Below are 20,471 nucleotides of genomic sequence, written 5' to 3'. Positions count from 1 at the left end.
TTTATATATATACATATACAATATGTAATTATACACACATACATACATAAATATATGTATATGCACATTATCCACACACATGAGCGTGAGGATAGCTGCATATTTCTGTCACACTTTTTTTCTGTGATATCTCTACACAAACCTCTTCACACTACTTTTGTTAAAAGTATCCTATATCTAACATGTTATATGAAAAATTCTGTGAGAAAATAATTAGCTTTAGAGAAATGCATATGATTCCACCAATTTCCTAATGTAAATATAAAATTTTGGTAATATATTTTTCTGAAAATTATATTCAAGTGATTTACATTTTATCAACATGTTTTCAAAGTAATTTTCATTTGCTAGAACATGGAGTCTTGATAGTATATAAAACCAGCAGACCCAAGCTTTAAATTGACTTCCTACCCAAGCTTTAAATCGACTTCCTAATTTTATTTCTTGTTTTTTTTTACTTAATTTTAAAATAAAAGTTGTAAAAACAATATATACAAAGAAAATTTTATGAAGAAGAAAATGTAGAAAATGGCTCTAAATATATTTTCTTGTTGATAATTAAGCTTAAAGAGTGAAATATGAAAGTTTAACATTGTGATAGTGAATATAGTTATGCTTTATAGTCAATTCGTCCTTAAAATAGGAAATGGTTAAATGAGTTTCCACTTTGTGTAATGAGCAAACTTCATTTTAGTGAGTGCCTTTCATAGAGAAGTCAAGAAGGTTGATACAATAATGATAATGATGATGAGGTTTTTAATTTGAACCTCATGAGGCATCAGTTATCACATTAAAGCAAATTCAAAATGAAAAAAAAACATAATCAATAGAAACATAGCAACTTGAAGTCATCAGTTTTTCTTTTTCTTTCTTTCTTTTTTTTTTTTTTTTGTTTAATATAGCCATTTTTGTTTTTGGCTACCCAGCGTCCTCTGCTCTCTGGTGCAGCATTTCAAGTTGACTTTGGGGGCACATCTTCCACCCACACTCAGGCCACAAAGTTCAGAATGGGCTCTAGGCCAGGGCTACATTTGAGACTTAGCCTGAATTGCCTTAGATACAGGGATTGGTTATAAGAGGGGCATATGACCCCAAATCATCCAAGGACAGAGAATCCCAGAGTTTCTGAGGGAGCTGGTAAGAGGAGATGCTCTATGTTTTAAACTAGAATAGAGAGCCTAGAAAGAAATCTATGTATCTACAGTTAAGTGATCTCTGCTGAGTACAAAGAACGTACAATAGGGAAAGAATAGTCTTTTCAATAAATGGTGATAGAAACACCACATACCAACATCCAGAAGAATGAAGTTGGTCTCTTATCTCACACTATATACAAAAGTGTACACAAAATATATTAAAGACTAAAATTCAAGATCTGAAACCATAAAACCCCTAGAAGAAAATATCAGGAAAATATTTTGACATTGGTCTAAGCAATGTTTCTGGGTTTTCTTTTTTGGGGGGGTGGGCAGGATAGGACATCAAAAGCACAAGGCAACAAAAGCAAAAACAGACAAGTGGGATTGCATTAAACTAAAAAAAGCTTCTGAACAGTGGAGGAAATAATCAAAAGAGTGAAAAGACAATCATAGAATGGAATATTTATAAGCCATATTCCCAATAAGAAGTTAATATTCAAAATACATAAGGAACTCCTAGACTCAATAGCTAAAATTAACCCAACTTGGAAACTGGCTTAAGGACGTGAATAGCTCTCAAAACAAAACATGCAAATGGCTAACATATAGAAAACATGTTCAACATGACTAATCATTGGGGAAACGTACATAAAAATCAAAATGAGGTATCAGCTCATACCTGTTAGAATGGCTATTATCAAAAAGACAAAAAATTACAAGTGTTGGTGAGGATGTAAAGAAAGGGCAACTTTGTGTTCTGTTGGCAGGCATATAAATTGGTACAGCCACTATGGAAAGCAGTATACAGATTCTCCGCAAAATTATAAATAGAACTCCCATACGATTCAACAATTCCATTTCTGTGTACATACTGAAGGAAATGAAATCAGTACCTTAAAGAGATATCTGGATTCCCATGTTCACTGAAGCACTATTCACAAAAGACAGCACATGGAAACAGTCTGTCCATGGACAGATGAATGAATGAAGAAAATGTGGTATATATACAATGGAATATTATTCAGCCACAAGAAAGAAAGAAATCCTGCCATTTGGACAACGGGGATGAAACTAGAGGACATTATGCTAAGTGAAATAAGCCAAACACAGAAAGACAAATACTATGCAATCTCACTTACATGTGAAATCTTAAAAAAAAAGTTGAACTCATGAAAGAAGAGAGTAAAATAGTGGTTGCCAGGGGCTGGGAGGTAGGATAAATGGGGAGATGCTGGTAAAAGGGTACAAAGCTTTGGTTATGAGGGATAACCAAGTTCTGAAGATCTAACATGCAGTATAATAATTACAGGTAATAATCTCTTTGTACACTTAGGATTTGCTAAGAGTCCATTTCTGTTGCCACCTCACTCACATAAAATCGTAACTATGGGAGGTGATGCATATGTTAATTAGCTGATTGTGGTCATTTTGCAACGTATATCAAAACATCTTATTGCACATCTTAAATATATATAATTTTTTTTTAAGTATACTTCAATAAGTTGGGGGAAAAAATCAGACTCTGGAAATAGTGACTTAACAAAGGGCTAAAACCAGAGAGATTATTAACCAGATGAAAGTTTATAGAAAACTTTGAGTTTTATATCTTAGTTAAATGAGTAAAACAGGAGTTCATAAGAGGAGTAGGGGACATTTGATAGGGAGCAAATGTTAGGAGTGTTTTGCTTTTTTTTTTTTTTTAAAGATTTTATTTATTTGACAGAGATCACAAGTAGGCAGAGAGAGAGAGGAAGGGAAGCAGGCTCCCTGCCAAGCAGAGAGCCCAATGAGGGACTCAATCCCAGGACCCTGAGATCATGACCTGAGCCGAAGGCAGAGGCTTTAACCCACTGAGCCACCCAGGAACCCCTGGAGTGTTTTGCTTTTTAAAGGACTCAAATCTTATTTGTCTTCTTCAGGTCACTGTACTGGAAATAAACAGAAGCCAGATAAATAGGCATGTATTGGAGGAAAATACTAGGAGCCCAGCCTTTGGTTTGTTGAAATAGTAGCCTATCAAAGCCTTATACTCTACCGGGGGACAAAGCACAGAATAATATTTTTTTTTAAAGATTTTATTTATTTATTTGATAGACAGAGATCACAAGTAGGAAGAGAGGCAGGCAGAGAGAAAGGAGGAAGCAGGCTCCGGGCTGAGCAGAGAGCCCAATGTGGGGCTCGATCCCAGGACCCTGAGATCACGACCTGAGCCGAAGGCAGAGGCTTTAACCCACTGAGCCACCCAGGCGCCCCTTAATTTCTAATTTAACAAAGGAAAAGAAATCCACATTCCCACCACTGTTTTCTGTCTCTGTGGTATTCTCCAATCCAGGGGAGCTACAGAACTTGGCTCAAAGATAATAGAATATGGGCTTAGTGATGCAGCAAGGTCTGGAATCCCTAGTGGTCAACAGGGAAGGTGTCTGGAACCCTACATCATAGCCATCAGAAAATGTGGGTGTTGGGGCGCCTGGGTGGCTCAGTGGGTTAAAGCCTCTGCCTTCGGCTCAGGTCATGATTCCAGGGTCCTGGGATTGAGCCCCGAGCCTGCTTCCCCCACTCTCTCTGCCTGCCTCTCTGCCTACTTGTGATCTCTGTCTGTCAAATAAATAAATAAAATCTTAAAAAAAAAAAAAAAAGAAAAGAAAATGTGGGTGTACCCATAGGAGAGTGCAGTGAAGGCCAGAGCTTGTAGAAGTTCCTATTTCGTTGCTTTTTTTTTTTTTAAGTTTTTATTTAGATTCCAGTTACTTAACATAGAGTGTAATACTAGCTTCAGGTGTACATTACAGTGATTCTACACTTCCATATATTACCCAGTGCTCATCACAAGTGCCCTCCCTAATCCTCATCGTCTATTTCACCCATTCCGCCACCTTCTCTCTGCTAACCATCAGTTTGTTCTCTGTAAAGAGTCTGTTTCTTGGTTTGTCTCTCTCTCTCTCATTTTTCCCCCCCAAAAAGGAATGTTCTTATGGCATTTTGTACACGGCCATTCTACACTGTAACTAGAAAAAAATTTTTAGCTTCTGGTACACTTACATAATTTTTCCCTATTTCAAGTGCAAATGTAGATTATTTTTCTAAGCCTGTTGATAATTTTATTCAGAATATGGAATGGGTGGTATTACATGTATATATTTAAGCTGCTCATCTTAACTAAAGTCTCATAAGTCTTCTAGCAAAAGTCCATAGCTGAAAAACGTTTGCTGAACCTTTATAAGTAGGAATTCATCAGGTTAAGGAATGAGAAAAAATATTATAGGTTTAGGGAGTAGCATGAGACAAAAAGAAATGGCATATATAAAAATGAGCAACCCATGTGACTATATTTCAGAAATTGCCAAAGGATTTACTGAGAAATAAGTCTGGAAGTAGCAATAGCTGATGAGAATTTTAATACCATGCTCAGGATTTTGATCTTTTTTTCTTCATGAAATAGGTTTCATTGACTATTTGGAAAAGTGGTAGTTATTTGATAAAAAATATAGCTAGAATGTGAATAAAGTGTCATGGGGAAAAATGGACTGGAGGATTAGATGCTAAAAATAGACTGTTAAAGACCTGTGTGAGCTAGAACGGAGACCACAGATGGGGTGTGGTAAATAGGGGGAATGGTAGAACGTTGTTGATGGTAGGTTTCTTCTACAATTGCATGAGTTTTCCTTTTTGTATACATCTGGATGAAAGTAAAAAAAAAAAAAAAAAAGCTATTTTCCTTCAGTGTACAAGTCAAAGTCCTTTGACCAGTCTCTAAAAATGATCCCTAATCCCTCCCCCCATCCCATCTACAGCTTCCCTCCTTCATGCTCGCTCTTCTAGCTAGGCTAAACATCCTACCACTTCTTGAAATTGCCAGACATTACAATTTGCTCTGCTTGGGATGTTCTTCCATCAGTAATCTATCTTATTCCTTCACCTCCTTCATGTTTTTACACAGATGTCATCCACACTTTCCACCCTGTCCAAAATTGCAACCACCTTATCTCCTTCCCTGCTTTATTATCTTCCCTAGCACCTAGTATCTAACATAGTAAATGGTTTAATTTTTTATTGCTTTCTCCAGTAGAACTTAAGTTCCATGAGGTCTGAATGTCTTACTATTTTGTTTACTGTAAACTCAGCATTTAGAATAAATGTTTCTATAGTTGTATGTATTCCAATATATTTGTCAACTGAATAAAGTGGCACGGTTTACAATGTATGTAGCTTCTTGTGTGCTTTTTATACTTTTATTCATTTCTTCATTTATAACCCCTATCAACACCACTTTGTGAAGTTGGCCAAATCAGTGTACAGAAAACCTCTAGACACCAGTTACAACTCAACTAGCACATGTGACACACCTTGCTTATTTGCAATAATACATTCCTTTTGCAATAGTCTAATAGCGATGAGTTATAGTAAAGTAATAATGGGAGGGGGGCGCCTGGATGGCACAGTCAGTTAAGAGTCCAACTCTTGGTCTCAGCTCAAGTCATGATCTCATGGTTGTAAGACTGAGCCCTACCTCCTCTCCAAGCTCAGTGCGTAGTCTGCTCAAGGTTCTCCCTCCCTCTCCAGCTCATGCTCAATCTCTCTCTCTCTCTCTTTAATAAATAATGCTAAAAAATAAATAATGGGTTAGTAGGGAATTTCATATACATTTTAATTTATTGAAATGAGCAAATGGCTTCATGAGGTAAAATTATATTCAAAAGGGAGGATCTTTAAAAAAGGGGGAAGAGCTCATAATCGATAAAAGTAATAGCTAATATATATGTTTTATTACCAGTGAGATAGAATTGGAAGTGTTTACATTTCATTTTCCATCCAATACTATGATTGTGTGAAATCAATTTCATTCTAGACAGGATTGAATCAAGATAGTTTGTTAGTAGGTGAGATGGGCACAAATTTTAATAACAATGCCCCACTGACCTTTAAATAATAGGCATATAAGTTTTGCATAAAAGCAACACTTTTTAGGTTGGTAACTCTCAGAACCATTTCCCTAATTATTCTGAAAATGTAGTTTTTTTTGTGTTTTTTTGTTTTTTTTTTGTTTTTTTTTATTTTCAGCATAACAGTATTCATTGTTTTTTCACCACACCCAGTGCTCCATGCAATCCGTGCCCTCCCTAATACCCACCACCTGGTTCCCCCAACCTCCCACCCCCCGCCCCTTCAAAACCCTCAGGTTGTTTTTCAGAGTCCATAGTCTCTCATGGTTCACCTCCCCTTCCAATTTCCCTCAACTCCCTTCTCCTCTCCATCTCCCCTTGTCCTCTATATTATTTGTTATGCTCCACAAATAAGTGAAACCATATGATACTTGACTCTCTCTGCTTGACTTATTTCACTCAGCATAATCTCTTCCAGTCCCGTCCATGTTGATACAAAAGTTGGGTATTCGTCCTTTCTGATGGAGGCATAATACTCCATAGTGTATATGGACCACATCTTCCTTATCCATTCATCCGTTGAAGGGCATCTTGGTTCTTTCCACAGTTTGGTGACCATGGCCATTGCTGCTATAAACATTGGGGTACAGATGGCCCTTCTTTTCACTACATCTGTATCTTTGGGGTAAATACCCAGTAGTGCAATTGCAGGGTCATAGGGAAGCTCTATTTTTAATTTCCTGAGGAATCTCCACACTGTTCTCCAAAGTGGCTGCACCAGTTTGCATTCCCACCAACAGTGTAAGAGGGTTCCCCTTTATCTACATCCTCTCCAACACACGTTGTTTCCTGTCTTGCTGATTTTGGCCATTCTAACTGGTGTAAGGTGGTATCTCAATGTGGTTTTAATTTGAATCTCCCTGATGGCTAGTGATGATGAACATTTTTTCATGTGTCTGGTAGCCGTTTGTATGTCTTCATTGGAGAAGTGTCTGTTCATATCTTCTGCCCATTTTTTAATATGATTGTCTGTTTTGTGTGTGTTGAGTTTGAGGAGTTCTTTATAGATCCTGGATATCAACCTTTTGTCTGTACTGTCATTTGCAAATATCTTCTCCCATTCCATGGGTTGCCTCTTTGTTTTGTTGACTGTTTCTTTTGCTGTGCAGAAGTTTTTGATCTTGATGAAGTCCCAAAAGTTCATTTTCGCTTTTGTTTCCTTCGCCTTTGGAGACATATCTTGAAAGAAGTTGCTGTGGCTGATATCAAAGAGGTTACTGCCTATGTTCTCCTCGAGGATTCTGATGGATTCCTGTCTCACGTTGAGGTCTTTTATCCATTTCGAGTTTATCTTTGTGTATGGTGTTAAGAGAATGGTCGAGTTTCATTCTTCTACATATGGCTGTCCAGTTTTCCCAGCACCATTTATTGAAGAGACTGTCTTTTTTCCACTGGATATTTTTTCCTGTTTTGTCGAAGATTATTTGACCATAGAGTTGAGGGTCCATATCTGGGCTCTCTACTCTGTTCCACTGGTCCATGTGTCTGTTTTTATGCCAGTACCATGCTGTCTTGGTGATCACAGCTTTGTAGTAAAGCTTGAAATCAGGTAACGTGATGCCACCAGTTTTATTTTTGTTTTTCAACATTTCCTTAGCAATTGGGGTCACTTCTGATTCCATACAAATTTTAGGATTATTTACTCCAGCTCTTTGAAAAATACTGGTGGAATTTTGATTGGAATGGCATTAAAAGTATAGATTGCTCTGGGCAGTATAGACATTTTAACGATGTTTATTCTTCCGATCCAAGAGCATGGAATGGTCTTCCATCTTTTTGTGTCTTCTTCAATTTCTTTTAGGAGTGTTCTGTAGTAATCACTAATTTGAAATAACATGGGGATAAGAATTCATGACAGAAATTAAAATGTTGACGGTGCCTGGGTGGCTCAGGCATTAAGAGTCTGCCTTCGGCTTAGGTCGATCCCAGGGTCCTGGGATGGAGCCCCTCATCGGGCTCCCTGCTCAGCAGGAAGCCTGCTTCTCCTTCTCCCACTCCCCCTGCTTGTGTTTCCTCTCTCGCTGGGTCTCTGTCAAATAAATAAGTAAAATCTTTAAAAAAAGTTAAATTTTGAATTAAAAATGAGTGAAAGGTGAGATCCATTTTAAAGGCAATTTTAAAAACAAAACCTTTCTGATTTCCAGTGTTATGTAAAGCTTAGAAGTGGCCAGTCTGTCCTAACAACATTTTTTCTTAGACTCATAAGAGAGGTGAGGTACCAGAGCAGGCAGGCCATCCCCTCCCCCCAACTCCCAAAATTGGAGAATAGGTAAGAAAATACGAATAATCGCTACTTACCAAGCAGGAACCTCCAAGCAGCATACTCCACAGGAACCAGTGCTAGGGTAAGAAAACCTAACAGCAACTGACAGAATTGCTCAAGTCCCAGTGTAGAAAAGTCTGAGAATTAAAAACTTCAGGGGAACCCAGTCAGGGGAGGGCACCATACTTTTTGTTTCTTCCTCTGGGAGCTTTACTATGTGCTCACAGTGAATATCAGAGAAAAATGCCCTCATACTTCTGTCAGGGGGAAGGGAAAAGAAACCATTTTAAAATACTCCAGAGCATTCTATTTCTACTTAACAAGGTCTGTCCTCAGAAGAAACAATTTAACAAGAGCCTAACCTGCTGGGGCTTATTAGAGTCTAATTGACTTGAGGGAAGGGAAATACCCAACTCCAGCTGGCTGTAGTCAGTAGACATTCATTTCAGCCCTTAAGAATGATTTGTGTTTTGGCTGCGTTCGACTTCCAGTGCCCTAATATTTGATGTTGGAAATTGTTTTGATTAGCATAGTGTAGCACAGCACATTTAATGGTCTTTAAGAAAAACTACAGATTTCGTTTCAAAATTTAACATGAACATTTATTTGTCATTTTAATTTTAATTTAATGCACAATACAGTTTTTTTTCTTGCATATTATATAAATATATATGCATATACTTTCCAAGAAACAGCATAGGCCTGCAGTAAAAGTTAGTGAGCAGTAAGAAATAATAATTAAAATACAATAAGAACAGAGCACAAAGGAACATATACAATGCTAAATTGCATATTTCAGATGAAAAGGTACTTTAGTTTTGTGTGCTCCTCCTCCTTCCCCCACCCAAAAAAGAAGAAGTGAAGCTTAGTAGACAAGAGAACTTATGATGAATATAAATATTAGAAAATAAGTAGCACCTTTGGTCAATAAAATGATTGTCAACATTTATTTCTAGAACGCCTAAAAGCACATTTCTGATTTTGTAAATAAAACAAGTTAAGATGTACCATGAAGTTTAAGTGCTGTATATTTTGGAACGTGCATAGAATGCTTACCAATGGAATAAAAATGAAATCCTCAAAATACTTTCAATTTTTAGATAACAAAAATGCTATAGGTATTTGTTTCCTGTATCTTTGAAAATTAGTCAGAGAATTCTTCTAATACCCATTCAGCTCGCATCATAAGATACTATAGAATTAATTTAACAGTCTAGACCCATCCATTTATTTCAATAAAGGAACTTTTCTGTGCATGGCACTTTTCTAGGCATTAAAGCTGTTATAACTAAGATAACATCCTTGTCCACAAGGAGCTCACATTCTAGTAAGATGGAGATGAATTTGAAAGTATATTCCAAACTACAGGCAAAATATGTACTCCCATAAAGGATTTCAACATTTGGTTGCAAATTAGTTGTGCAGAGAAACAGAAACTACAATTAATGGAGACAGTAGAAATGACAGTTGAGCAGTAAATGATTATTCAGTAGTCAACAAATTTGCTTAAAAATGAACTAGGAAAAAAATGATGTAGGAACATATGAACTGAATATACTTTTAAAATAATGAACAACATAAATGACTGACTGACTTAATGACTGACTTAAATAAATCTACATTGTTTAGTTAAAAACGAAATATGTATTTGTATGAAACTGCTGGTTCTTTCATTTTGTTAATTTTTCCTCAAGTTTTATCTGCCAAGTTCAGAACCTTGTATATGCAATAATTATAGAAATAAATATATATTCCAAGATCAAATAATAATCATTTTAAGTACTTTCAGTAATAAGAAGGCAAAAAGAAGTGCATTCTACCTTACATTTTAAAACTTCAATTGCCATTTAAATTATTTCATACCATAGTGATTTGTTGAAAAATGAAATACGTACAGCCATGATTTAGGTCATGTAAAGATAACTGACTAGATCACCTGAGCTGTCAAGCAAATCTACCATTTCTTTTCATTTTCCTATCATCGTAATTGTAGTCGATAGACCATGTGACAGTAGGAACATTTGTTCAGTGCTTTTTAAAGTGCCTTGAGAACAAGTGAACTACATTCTTTTCACTTAAAAATCATAAAAATACAGCCCAAGATACAATTTATATTTGAAAAAAAATAACAATTCTACAGATTAACCCCTAAAGAACTGTGGCAAGAGTTAGCTACGTTGGCCATTGCCAACCAATGTCTTATATCTGTCTTCTTAGCAACATGTCATTATGTATAACTTTAATACCAATAATCTTACTTTTAATATTTGCCCATACATACCAATGGGATAAGAAAGAAATATTTGTTGAAGAATATAAGTAGTAAATGTTTTCAGGAATTCCTCAGAATAGGGAAATATTCATTCTAGGAAATATTAATCAATATAGTAGTTTAAAATATTTGGAGGGAAGTGCTTTTTAGTAAGAAGCTTCAAATCAAATGTAAATATTAGCAAATACATGGAAATAATTTACTGTCCCATCTTCAACACAGGAATTTCTATACCCGACTCATATTTAAGTAATTTGTGATCTCATTTTTATCAGTTACAAAGAAAGGGGCTTCTATTTATTGATGCACTCACTGCAGCTACTCAGGCTTGTCCTGTCACACAGACAAGACAAACTGAGTATATTTGGATATCGGTTTCCCTAAATCTAACCAAACACGTCACTAACTACAAGGGCATCACGGGCCCTGTTCATGAAAGATTTTACTGTGACACATCAGTTTATCAAAACTTTTATTAACGTATGTTCTTAGGGTAAATATACTTGATGAATTAAGCAAACAAATATCGAATAGATTGTTTTTACACTTGTACAGAGCAAATTCCTAATAGCAACCATCTCCCCTTCACTAGGGATTTTTTATTTAGAAGTGATTTTTTTTTTTCTGAAATAGGATCAAAAAAGAGACCCCCCAATCTATCTAGATAAAATGGGGACAGAAGAAGATAGTATCATGAAGATAAGAGAAACTATAGTTCTACTTGCCAGACACCTGTTGTCAGGTTTTGTGTTAATGACATAATGAACACATGTACTACATAAACGTAGTACATAAAAACTACTACATAAATGTCCATTTAATAAAGAAAGAATTTTTGAGATAGGTCTTCTCCTAATAATTTTATTAACTTGTTCTCAGATTCTTAGATCAAGAAATATTGTTGGTGCGTCCTATTCAAAGTTATACAATGATGATAATTTCTTACACACAACTTAATAATTTAACAAACTTGCATCGTGGGTTCTGTGCTCTGGAATTAAATTTTTAGGAAACAAGTGAATGATGCTTCTAAAATAAAATAGGAACATAAAGAAAGGAGGAGTTAATGGAATATTGACACACAGATTCTATAAACACATTAATGGCGAGTATTTTTAATGACTTAGATATTGCTATAGCCACATATATTGTGCAAAATCATTCATCCCACCAATTATTATGTCCAGTTTACTCAGAATTGCCTACTGTGGGAATCGTTAAATACTCTTCAAATTAAATTTACAAACATGATTTAGCAAAATATGACTCAGGAGAAATATACTTATTTTGGAAATAAAGGATTTATCAAGCAAGGGTAGAATAAGTGTTTCTGGGTGAATATGTATTCAGTCTATAAAACAGGATGGCTTATGCTGTGCAATTGAGAAAAAGGTGGGTCAGGAGTCAAAAGACTTGGGTTCTACTTCCTACCCTGCACTTACTAAAAGGATAGATATATGTTTAGGTAAAGCCCTTAACCTATTCTGGTCTTATTCTGTAAAAATGTGTATATCTAACAAACTAACTTAAAGGGTTGAGAAGATGAAATGAATTAAATATATTTTTGATACATAAATACATCAAAATAAAATACAATACAAATCAAAATACAATTACATCTAATGCTTAGAAAATAAACACTTCAAAGATTTATTTATGCATTTGAGAGAGAGAGAAAACACGAGCAAGGGGAGGGGCAGGAGGAGAGGGAGAGAGAAACCCAAGCGGACTCCACGCTGAACATGGAGCCCAACTCGGGGCTCAATCTCACGACCCTGAGATCATGACCTGAGCTGAAACCAAGATTCGGTCACTCAACCGGGACACCCAGGTGCCCCAAAAATAAACACTTTAGTTCACGTCCTTTCTCACAAATTCATAAATCTTCATACTTTAGTTACAAATAGAAAGCATGTGGTAGAAAAATAAAGTCCTTTAAATAGTATATCCAAAATTTGTACTCTAATGAACAAGCCCTATAAACTAGGTCTAACTTCAAAATCTTTCTTAGATGCATATGAAAGTAAAATAACAACAAACCCAGAATAAAAAGCTTGGAGGAATATGTTTCAAAATTCACCCTGAAATTCTTATAAGAATTCTGATCTTTTGTTCATCCGAACAGAACTTCTTATCAACTCACGTCTTGATAGAATATTGAGTAGCAGTGTTTTCATACAGAGCTTCTTTAGTTTATTTTTGCCGTATTTGAATTTTAAACAAAAAAGCTTGTTTTGCTATGTGAAGAAAAGTATTGGCTGAAAAGGTAATCAATTAATCACCTATTGAAATATTCCTGAATGTTATTCACACTATTAACCAGTACATGTGGAGACGAAAAAACATGGCGTTCACGCACACAGGGGAGCGTAACTATACCCGCCAAAGAAACAAGAGTTCTGTATTAAAAATGCCCAGAATTGATGAAAAATGCTTAAGAAGCTGGCCTACATATTGTGAAAAATAGTGGAAAGAAAATACTTTTTAAAAATAATTATGAGAAAAGGAGATAAGAAGGTAAGGTGGTTCAGGATTGGGATGGGAAAAATAATTCAGTCTAAAAAACCCCCATATGCTCTACTAACACCAAAAATTCTGTTTGCAATATTACTTTTCCTCTTAACGCGGAGACCTAAAAAGCATGATTCTCAGTACTATAACAATGCTCTCATGAACTGCACAGATGTGGAATAAAGCAAACGAAAAGCAGTGTGGGGGAAGACTAACATAAAGCAGATCGCAGGACCTTGAAGGGGTTGAAAATTAAATAGTGTACAAACAACTGATAGCAGAGAAAAGAAAATGAGAGCTACAAAAAATGATGTGAGCTCAGCAAATTGTTCATGTTTTAATTATCAACAAAGATAATTCCTGATTTTGATTATACAAGCACTATAATTACTGATAATTGAGCCTCTCAGCGTTTAAGTGCAGGGAGACCATGCACATGGATGTATAAAAATCAAAACCTAAAAAACAAAGTGAGTTGAATAAAGTAAAGATTCTAATTTCAATTTATATCTGAATAATTTTGATGCTGCTTGGTGCTGTGAAGTGTGGTGGTAAGGAATCAACTTGCTAAGATGTATTGGGGATCTCACTGCATTGAAAGAGTATGTAAGGTATGTAATGGCCCTGTGCTATCATGGTAAGCTTTGTTTCTCAAAGCCATGAGGCCTTTTAAGAAGATTAGAAGCATCCAGGACAGTTAGTGCCAAGGACAGGAAGATTGATTTTTTTTTTCTAAATTCCTAAAGTCATATTCATTTATATATTTATCATGCACAAGGAAGACTCCTATTAACAATATGTCTTCTAGATTATAAGCACCTTCCTTATCCAGGATACCTCAAGCCTCCAGTCACGGGAATTCCCTCACTTGTGAAGACGAGAGGTCATGGTCAAAAGTACATACTGTTGGTTCCAGGAAGACAGCCATTCCTACACATCACAACTGATTAAGACCAGACGCAGCACATGTGATGTTGTGAAAGCTGCACTAGAAGTACAGTATCTAAAATAGTGCGAAGGAGAACACTATTCTATGGATGTCAAAAGTCTTAGAGGGAAAGGAAAAAAGCAAGGACATTTGTTCTGACTATAGGACAAATGGACAGAGGGGACAATGGCAGTAACAGATGTTCCAGGAAAACTTGAAAAATCAGTGAGGATGTAGGGGCAGTTACATTAAATGATGAAAATAAATACATACTCTGTAGATGAACCAAAATCATTCATATCTTATAATCTTTTTAGGTTTCTTTGGTAGCTTGGATGTTCCTCTAAATGGGAATCTCTGTAACTCTGAATTTAATGTTTTGTATGAAGTACTTTTTGAGTCATAATAAGTAGCAACCAATATGGGAATTATTTATCCATAAAGAAAATAATATTTTTCTTCTAAATCCAACCTCAGGGAAAATATATTATCCCTGAGTTATATGAATACGTCATTATTTTCGTGCAAAAAGTCGTATTAAAACAATTATGGCTATTATACAATCATTACCATTATTTGGTATAATTTGCATTGGCTAGAAAAGCAGGCAACTTGAAATTATGCACTCAGTTTATAGCAAACAGTCTCTAATGAACACTAAATAAATCAAGATACAAATTACATTAAACCTAATGGGTTGGCTATATAGGGTTTACATTTTTTGTATCTATGTTTTATCTACCTTTGCTTCTATAGATTCTATTGAAGGCAGCATGCTAGTGAACACCCTAGGGGCTCTTTCTGCTTTTAGATAAATCCGAGTTTTAGTTCTGGATCTGTCACATACTGCTTTTCACTTTGGGTAATTAGCTGAACTTTGTGTGTCTGATTTTTGTTTTGCTTCTCTCATCTGTTATATCAGGTCAATAGCTCTACTTATAATTTGGTTTGAATATTAAAAGGTATTATGTAGGTAAAATGTACAATGTAAATATTAGTTCCCTTCTCACTTTAATAACCTTTCTCCCTATTAAATGGAACCTAACAATCATGATTTTTCATTGTATTAAAAGTGTGCCACATGATACATATGAGAGAACTTTTTTAAAGAAAGGTACTTTAGATGGAAAATGATTTTCAATTAACTGATTAAGGATTTCTCTGTATTTTATAATATCAATATAAAAACTTACATTTACATCATACATCTTTTTTCTATATCCTCAATTGTCATGTGCAGCCAGAGGAGGAGTAAAAAAAAAAAATCTAGATTTTTAAAGAACACATTCAAATATATCAAACTTATTTTACTATTTTCTAATGTCTAGAGGTGGGACATGAGATAAAACAGGTGGATGTTGATACCAAAGAAATGAAACTCACGTAAATCTACATTGAGGAAACACCATGTCTTCCAACTTGAAATACACTAGAACCTAACCCAGTGCCTCTTAAACGTGTATTGACTGGATCCCCCAAAAAAAGGATCAGGAAAGAGGGTAGGGATAGGTCAGGACAAGTCTATACCCAAAATTCTCAGTGAAGGCATATTTAAGGTTCAATTGTGAAAAATATGGGCTGCTAGTTATCACAAGTAGAAAAATACTTAAAGTAGCCAGTGATTATGAATTATTCTAGTACCCTGGTTGATAACCTCCCTTCTTAGCAACTCCCCAGTGGGGTAATGGGACTAAAACGAATTTTAATGGTGTACTCTGATTTCGTTTCATGACATCTTGAACATCTAAAACCTGTCACCCCTAGGGAAAGTAATATGGTCTACACTGATCACTGCAGACTCAGAGGCCAACTATATTGCTTCCTCTAGACTACGTGAATGTTCTGGGTTGATATTCTCTTCTTGGTCTCTGAAAGATTCTCTTAAAGCAACAAATAAACTCACAAGTTCAAGGGAGTGGAGAGAGTGAACGACTAGATAATTATTTTACTCTGAAATAATTCCCAATCCTGTATGTGAGTCTATGTCGCTGTTTCAAGTGTGTTCTAAATTAATTTTCAACATTTATTGTGGGAATGAACATGTGTGCATATTTGTAACTTTGTGTAGAGCTATCGCTGGGCATGGCTTTGAATTATTATGTGCTTTGAATGTGCAATTTTACTTCCCTTTCTTTTTCAACAATTTACTATACAGTGTTAGAAATGAAAAGTTAATGAAGATGATCAAAGACCAACAGAACAGATAAGAATCAGTTTTCACCTGACACAAACCTCATCAATACATAAATGAACCTTCTTCCACGGAGGAAGGCACTGGAATGCACCCACCAGCAGGGGACAAAAGGACTAAAGCCTCAGGCCCAAAACCCCACTATCATTACTTTGATGTTTATTTCCCCCTGGGATCTATATGATTATTAATCTAAATACATATCCTCAGAGAATTGAAGGCATTTCTTGGGAAATGTTTAAGATTGGGGAGCTACCACACAATTTATAATGTTGCGATTCTTAGGACGAGTCAGAGTTCTATACAAAAGCACTTAATAATATGAAAGTAGCTCATTCAAGACTCAAGATTGGGCAAAACTAAGTTAAAACGGCCATACACCGCCCCATTTTGCTTGATTTATTTACCTATGGTATTGGCACAAGTTGCTTTATTTAATATTAAAAAAAATACAAATTCCTCTTCATCTGCAAACAAAATGAATGCTAAATGAAATATGGGACTTTATATAGCTTCCTAAATATGAGCCACATGCTTAGCCAGTGCATAAATTTTACAAATCAAATCCTTAATGTTAACTATCACAAAAGCTTGGTGTCCAGGTGTAATCTTATAGGAAATAAGATACCATCTGCCTCCACTGCAATTAAAAAAAAAAAAAAATGAACAGCAAATTCCTTTTGACATCTTAAGAGTAACATCACTTTAATAATCAAGCACTAAATGTTTTTCATTAATCATACTCTTAATTTAAACTTCAGATTTACTGATGTAAATACTAAACGACTTTAGCCCTAAGGCACAAATTCTTTCTTGTTTAAAAGTATTGTATTACTCTAAATGGTATTTATAGTTCTCAGTGCACAGTAACTATCATACGCCTGAACATTCAAGGGTAATTCAGATTCTCAGATGTTTTAACATCGTTATGAAAATGAGAAACTGCTAAATTAAACCAGCCGGCAACAGGCAATGTTGCAGGCCTCTTGCTATCCTGTGACAAACTTCACAAGTGTGTATACGGAGTCATGAGCAGCTTCCAGTTCTAGAAACCTTTTCTCACAGTCTCCCAGTTAGGTTCCCAGGCGGCAGGAAGCCTCATCAGGAGGGGGTGGGATTTCAAAGTGAGGCCATTCCTTATAGCCTGAGGAATTTCAGTGGCTGAGTGAAAGGCCTGTTTGGGTTTCTGGGTGTTTTGCTTTTGCATTTTAGGGAGGGGTGAGAAATGACAGAACTGGGAGGCCTCAGTGTAAGCACCTCTCACTCTCAGTCAGCTTTACTCAGATCACTCATAACAGTAATCCTCTGATCACGGTTATGTGTTGGGAAAAATTAGAATTTGGCCTATATGTAGGCCTGTCAACCAGGATTTTGGTATATTCTGTTTTGAAGTCGCAGTCTGACAGTGAGTGTAGACTGAGTTCTGATTAAAAAAAAAAAAATCCCTGGTTATTACTTTCTGGATTTGTAACTAAATCCTTTTAAAATCAATGAACGTAGCTCATTGCGAGCAGTCACTTAGGCTTTTAATTTGATGTACATATGAAGTAAGAATTCTGAAAATTATTTGAGAGTTCTGTTCTCTAGCACCAGGTACTAATGACCATCCTCAAAGAAATCACGTACATGGATTAATCAAATATAACAGTGCTCAGAAATAATGGTTTAAAATGGACTTTTTTTTTCAAATTTATTTTATACATGCAAATTTTTTTACGCAGTTAGTTGCATTTTCAAATTAAGATCGTTCTTATTTTCACTGATGTTCTTATCTTTAAAATTCACATTGTAAAGTAGTGTGCAGATATAACAGATTTCTTCATTCTCAGTGGATTTATTTTTAAAGTTAAAAAAGGGATAATTTTCTTTTTGAACCTACTTGTCTTGTTCGTTGGATACTCTGCACGTGTGTACCTATAGGTCAGTGTGTGTGTGTGCGCGCGTGCATGTGCGCGTGCATGTGCATACTAGAAGAAAATTCATTTTCCTTCAATTCCATTTAACACTAAAAAATGAAATGTGGAAAGGGTATTCTTATTGGAATAAACACACGCCTTCTAAGTACTTAAACCAGGGGTTTGGGATTCAGATCTCTGTAACCAAGACTGGAAGTCACTGAAGACTTTAAAATTATTTTAACCATGACAACCAGAGTCATGTATGGAAATAAACCCATTGCATGGATTCCTTCTAGGCATAATCTCAAAACTGAACTATCCAAACAAGTGTTAAAAAACAAACCTATAAAAACCCGCCATTGAGGAAAATCTCATCTCCATCCTTCATTATGACTCCTAGTTTCAAGTAAAAACTTTCCCAATTTTTGAAAAAAAAAAATACTCCTAAGAAAGTCATAAACACTGAAATCAGAGATGTGATTCTTATTAAATATTAGTTTCTCTTTCGGAGGAATTATTCTCTGTTCTTGTACTTTTGACATCAACATCATGGTGTTTAGATTTGTTCAAGGGTTCAGACTCTCTGGACTCGGGCGTATGCAGTTTCTTGTTCCTTTCTTCTTCCTTCTTTTCCTTCGCAAGCAATCTGTAGTTTATGGCGTTGCCGATGAGCAGCCACACACTTGAGAGGAACACAATAGCGCCACAGGCTATATACATGTATTTATACTGTCCAGTTTGATCCACCAATTTACCTAACAGACAGAAAACATCTTTTAAGACAGCGTAATAAAACAGCTGTAAAATGATAACATTTTCCAGTAAATTCTTCCACAAAGTTTGTACCCATTTCTTATTGAGGTTAATATTGCATGAGCTTTTAACAAAAAATATTCTAGATTATGAATTCTATACATGCATAAAAAAGGCATGGATGTACACATAGCATTATATTACCAGTATATTAAACTTAAGGAAGAGGATTCCCCTCAATAAAAATGTAAAACCAAGACAAAACAGGTATATATCTGTTTGTGTGTATACTCATAAATACATGTATGTGTGAGGCACGTTTTTTGTATCTGTGTGTCTATAAACAGATACATTTATCTATTAACTTTTATACATGGAGACTGCTTCATCCTTCCCATGCTTCTTTTCAATAAAAAGGAAAAATTTACATTTTTTAGGAAAGACCCAAAGGCTTTTTTAAAGCTTCTTGACATGGCATAGTATTTACTCAATGCTTTTTCTATGCCCACCACTAGGCTAAACACTTTCTTTTTAAGATTTTTTATTTGTTTATTTGAGAAAGAGAGCAAGAGAGAGAGCATGGGGTGTGGGGGAAAGGGCTGAGGGAGAGGAAGAAGCAGACTCCCTGCCTAGCAGAAGCCTTACATGGGACTCAATCCTAGGACCCTGGGATTCTGACCTGAGCTGAAGGCAGAGGCTTAACCGACTAAGCCACCCCGGCCCCTTTAGGCTAAACACTTTTAAATGAGGTATTAGCTCATTTAATTCTTACAAGATCACTATGAAGTAATTTGATCATGGTTACATGGCCAGTGAGTGGCAGAATCTGGAATCCAACCAAGGTCTGTCTGAAACTCAGATTCTTAACTATTCTGCAAAAGAGCTTCACCATACCTCTTGGTTAAGAGTCATATCATAACTTTTTGGGCTAATCACAATTTTTAGTTTATCTGAATCTTAATTATTAAGGCCAGACAAATCAGGAAGTAAGTATTTATTACATTTGATTATTAAGAACATTTAAAAACTAGCCTGATACCATATAACCTGAAGAATTATTGACCTTTTTTTTTTCCCGAGAGAGAGAGAGTGAGAGCAAGCACGGGTCGGGGGACAAGCAGAGGGAGAGGGAGAGAGGGAATCTTAAGCAGACTCTACACCCAGCACAGAGCCTGATGTGGTGCTTGATCTCACAACCTGAGATCATGACCTGAGCCGAAACCAATCATCGAACACTCAATCAACTGAGCCAGCCAGGCATCCCGGTTTATTGACTTTTAAAAATACTTCAGTTTATACTTAATTTTGCATCTTGCTTATGCAGGTACCTAATTCTTAACAATGATAGTATACGTAAGTCCACATTATTTATTATATGCATATTCTAGGTGGTTCTGACATAGGCGTGTTTCTTTAATCAGAATCTCACTTATTCTGGCTAGAATATAAGTTAGTGGCCCAGTATTAAATTTAGCTACTTGTGAAACTGCCTATTTGAACAAAGTTCTCTGTTTTAATCAGTTAAATGGCGGAATAGGCTTGAGTGTGCCATACACATAAACATAACAACATG

The 20,471-nt window shown here is 35.7% G+C and overlaps 1 protein-coding gene across 8 annotated transcripts in view; it reads right to left on the bottom strand.

Annotated features, from left to right (window-relative positions):
• Positions 1-9,355: 9,355 nt before the first annotated feature.
• The window catches only part of SLC16A7 (solute carrier family 16 member 7), a 179,338-nt gene continuing 168,222 nt past the window's right edge, over positions 9,356-20,471 (bottom strand). For all 8 annotated transcript variants that reach the window (XM_080812534.1, XM_080812535.1, XM_080812538.1 and 5 more), the window contains one exon: positions 9,356-18,900. In XM_080812534.1, the coding sequence (XP_080668660.1) occupies positions 18,632-18,900 (269 nt within the window). In that variant the 3' untranslated portion in view covers positions 9,356-18,631. The remainder of the gene's footprint in view (positions 18,901-20,471) is intronic.

This window comes from Martes martes, assembly GCF_963455335.1.
Source record: "Martes martes genome assembly, chromosome: 8".
Classification (NCBI taxonomy): Eukaryota; Metazoa; Chordata; class Mammalia; order Carnivora; family Mustelidae; genus Martes; species Martes martes.
The sequence above is the reverse complement of the archived record's forward strand: the minus strand, read 5'-3'. Positions and strand labels throughout refer to the sequence as shown.